Raw genomic sequence first — 4,154 nt, forward strand, 5'->3', positions numbered from 1 at the left:
CTGTCAATCATCATTGATAGACGATGCTATTGTAATATCGCCCAACTCTACTCTACTGTACCTTTTCCACTTTTTCCATCCACTTCAATATCAATCTCTCTCTCCTTCTATCTCTAATCTCTATCCCTCCCTCTCTCTCTTTCTCTGATATCCTTCCTCCCTCTTTCCCTCACTCCTCCCCCCTCTCTCTCCCCTCAGCAGTCCTCTGGGTTCTCTCCCACAGGTAGTGTGTAAAGAGCAGACAGTAGCGTTGGCAGAGGCATTACTGTAAAAGAACAGGACATCTCCACTGCTACTCTCTCTGCCCTAGTGTTCGATGAGGAGATACACAGAGGACAACATTTGGAACAGTATGACAGTGTGCCTTTGTGCCTTTGTTCTGGATCCATCATGAGGTACAAGATTCCCCTGTATTCATGGCAGTGACGTTACTACCATGGCATGGACAGACAGGACGTATTACCCCTGCCTGCTTTGTGTTGTCTAGGTGAAATCCATCCATTTCCAGCACAGATAAAGAGCACACATAGAAGGTGTAGTGAACAGTCGTCAGACTAGCAAAACAGAAAGATAAACAGACAACACGCACACGCACAAAAACAGATGTTTCTCCCCTTACCCAAGTGTCGTCATAGTAACGATGGTGTACCAGAATGAGGCTGGGATGCTGGTGAACTTGCTCGACGTGGAACCTTTCTCGGCGTAGAACATAACGGTAGCGAAGATGATAATGGCCATGGTGAGGGAGAAGAGGAGGAAGCCCAGCTCTGAGGCGCAGCTCTTCAGCGTGTACCCCAGGATGCGCAGCCCTTGAGAGTGGCGGGAGAACTTGAAGATACGGAAGACCCGGAAGACCCGGAGCGTCACGAAGGCCCCGCTCACATCCTCGTTGTCTGTCATCACCAAGCCAATGTAGTAGGGCAAGATGGCTACCACGTCGATGATGCTCATCACGCTGCGCATGAAGCGGTAGCGGCTTGGCGCAGCAAACAGTCTCATGAGGTACTCTACTGTGAAGATGAGGACGCAGGCCGTGTCCATGCAGAAGAAGGCTACTGTGTAGCGATCGCCGCACGTCACCTCTTTGGTGTTAGGGGTGGCACCGCAAGGCACGGTCTCCACCACGTTGGTGAGGACTGAGATGGCGATGAAGAAGCCGGTGACGTAGTAGAACACCAGGGCCATGGTGGAGGTGTGAGGGTTCTCGAAGGCCCTCCACATGGTCTCTCTGAACGTCATATTGGGAAGCTTGGCATCTTTCTTGTCCTCGTCATCGTCCATCAGTCTCTCTTGGTTCTCACGCCTACGGTCCTTGTACTCTTCGTAGCAGCAGTCTCCGATGATCTCAGGAATGATCCCAAAGAAGGACAGCTCTTCGTCGTAGGACGTGATGCACTCGGAGCGGGGGTAATGCAGCTTGCCCGTGCGATAGAAGTTGAGAACAGCACGGAACACGTCCGCGTCTCGGTCAAAAAAGTACTCTTTGGTCTCCTCATTGTAGAAAAACTCTTTCTCTGAACTGCCCAGTAAGGTGTCAGGATATCTATCTAGCGTATTCCTCCAGGTTTCAAAGCGACGTCCACTAACATTGAGGACGATGAGCTCGTCTGCGCGTTTGTTCTTCTCGGTGGGGGCGATGGGCATTGGCATGTTMGCCACGGGCATCCAGCCAATAGCAGCAGCGCGGGCGAAGGGCAGCCACGCCGCTACTCCCGACGCCATGGTGAGTCTGGCTTGGGGCGAGGACAGGGACACGTCCACCAGCACCTTCACAACCAGCTTGGCTTCAGCTCACTCACCATCTGGAGAGAGGCAGGGGTGGGGGAAGACTGTGGGGGAGGGGTGAGAGAGAGGGGAAAGGTGGTGACAGCGGGGGTTGGGGGAGACAGCAGGAAAGATGGGAGGGGGGAGACAGAGGGGGAGAGGGATGAGAGAGAGTGGGGGAAGAGAGAGGGTGAGGTGGGAGAAGCGGGAGAGGCGGGAGAGGAAGATGATGGCGAGAGTAGTGAGTGTAAGATAGAGAGGGAGAGAGTGAGAGAGAGAGAGAGAGAGAAATGGATGCATTATGATTAAAAAACGAAATTGTTTTTAAAATGTAAATTAACAAAGTAGTGTCAAGGTGAAATAGTAGGGTAGTATAAATGTAAAACATAGAAAATATGCATACCAACTTAATTATACGAAACCACAATTCCATGTAATAGACAGCAACTAGCTGGAAAGAGTGCATTACTTCCAATAGGCATAACCCTACAGTATCTTAATCTGATCATGATACGTGTAATTTAAGCCTAAGGCATATTGCAATATCTTTTAAAGATCCATTCCCCATAATTACTCTGATGTAATATAAGAAATGGAAATAMCATGTATTTTTATCCCTCTATTGGGTTACAGGGTTTGCTCTTCTGTGCACGATACAAATATAATAGCCAGATAGGATTGTTCAGGATTTTCCTGCTCGCTCTTTCCAAGTCATGGGAGGTTTCCCATTCATAACAAATCATATTTTCTCCTTCACAGCTTGGCAGACCAAGACATAGCCTACAGTTTCAAAAAAACAGTGCGTAGTTCTAATTCAGTGGCCTAAATTCTAGTAGAACCCGTTGTTAAAGACGGCTCCGAGGCGCAGCCCGCGGACTGGCAGTCAAGTTGTTCAGTACCTGTTGAGTCAAAACTAACAGAACATTTCCAAAGGGTGTGCAAGCCGTTGTTTCCTTTGGAGGAATAACCAGTGGCTAAATAAATGGCTACCTTGTCATCTCGAATTTAGATTCTACTGACATTATTGTATTTGCCCCTCAATTTCTCAGTTTGAAAAAAATGTATCCATCTATATAGGCAAAAATAACCAAGCCCTATAAAATACCCTACGACTTTGTCAGTTCTCTCAAAACCGAAAGCTTTTACAGTCATTTGGCTGCATTAGTGTTATGAGAATACATATGCTGCCTTGCTGAAGCAAACCAAACCAATTCTTACATAAACATCAATCATTTAGGTTTCTGTTCATGGTAATACAATACACTTACCCATGCACATTTCTACATCCACAAAAATAAGAGCTTTTCCTGGGGCTAACTACTTGTAGAGCAGRTGTTGAGCCGTAGGTTGGTTCCCTTTTAGATTGTCCCTCCGAATCCACATATGAAGTGGAAATAAAAGGAGAATAACATAGCAGGATGCGATTTGGCAAGAATTGTAAGCGAAAGCACTGGAGTTTAAAACAACTGTCCAACGTTTTTCATTCCGTTTCCATTGCGAGAAAGAGGGGATAATCCCACTACTCCGACGCAAGGCTTTCGCTCCACCGCCTCTGCTGTGGGAAGCGGTTAGCTACACTGAGGATCGCTCTCCTTCTAGCACATTTTAGAGTGCTGGACAGGAGTAGGATTATCTTTCTCCGTTATCTCACTCTAATAAACGCCCCCTATCTGCTTCTCTCTCTCTCTCGGTCTTGCTTCATCTCTCTCTCTCTCTCTCTCTCTCTCTCTCTCTCTCTCTCTCTCTCTCCTATTTATTTCCCCGACTGCTCGTTCTAGCGGTTAAATTGTCGGTTTGCCTCGGTGTTCAGCCGAGGACAGCGGGAAGAGAGAAACGCTTCGCAGCAGTGTCCGCTTTTTACTAAAAGCGCGGCAGGAAACCAATAGCCTTGGGACTCAGAACGAGGCATCAAGAAGGACAGGGTTAACAATTTCACGGATGAAAAAAGAGAACATTTAAATGATTTGATCTTCATCCTCTTCCACTTGTTTCGTTTTTCAAATGTGCTCTGGTTGTATCACTCTTTTTGTTTTTATTTCCACCTATCAAACGGCTATAGATGAGGGAATACTATAGGCTAGGCTACTGAAATCAAGTCTCACACTATGGGCTTTGTAATAATTGCCTTTCTTCCAATGACGCAGTGAACTGTTAAACAACACAAATATATGGAAGTACCAAGGGAACATTTGAAACATAAATAAATGTCTGGACCTCATTACACCTGATAATACAAGGCCATTAATTAGCTATTTTCAGGGGCATATTCTCTCCTGAGAATAACAATCATAGGGTTGACATATAGAGCAGGCACGTGCACAGATAGCCCTCTACATGCCCCTTTGCCCATCGTCTCTAAAGGGTTCCGAATTCTTGCTCAGAACCCACTG

General features: G+C 46.8%; 1 protein-coding gene across 1 annotated transcript; it reads right to left on the reverse strand.

Moving 5' to 3' along the window:
* Positions 1–510: 510 nt before the first annotated feature.
* LOC112070284 (A-type voltage-gated potassium channel KCND3-like) lies at positions 511–3,571 on the reverse strand. The gene is made up of 2 exons (XM_024137708.2): positions 3,033–3,571; positions 511–1,829 (listed from the first exon to the last, which is right to left on the reverse strand). Exon 2 carries the CDS (start codon positions 1,720–1,722, stop codon positions 616–618), a length of 1,107 nt encoding a protein of 368 aa, XP_023993476.1. The 5' UTR covers positions 1,723–1,829; positions 3,033–3,571; the 3' UTR covers positions 511–615.
* Between the last annotated feature and the right edge of the window lie 583 nt (positions 3,572–4,154).

The sequence above is a fragment of the Salvelinus sp. IW2-2015 genome, unplaced genomic scaffold (genome assembly GCF_002910315.2).
Source record: "Salvelinus sp. IW2-2015 unplaced genomic scaffold, ASM291031v2 Un_scaffold1275, whole genome shotgun sequence".
Lineage (NCBI taxonomy): Eukaryota > Metazoa > Chordata > Actinopteri > Salmoniformes > Salmonidae > Salvelinus > Salvelinus sp. IW2-2015.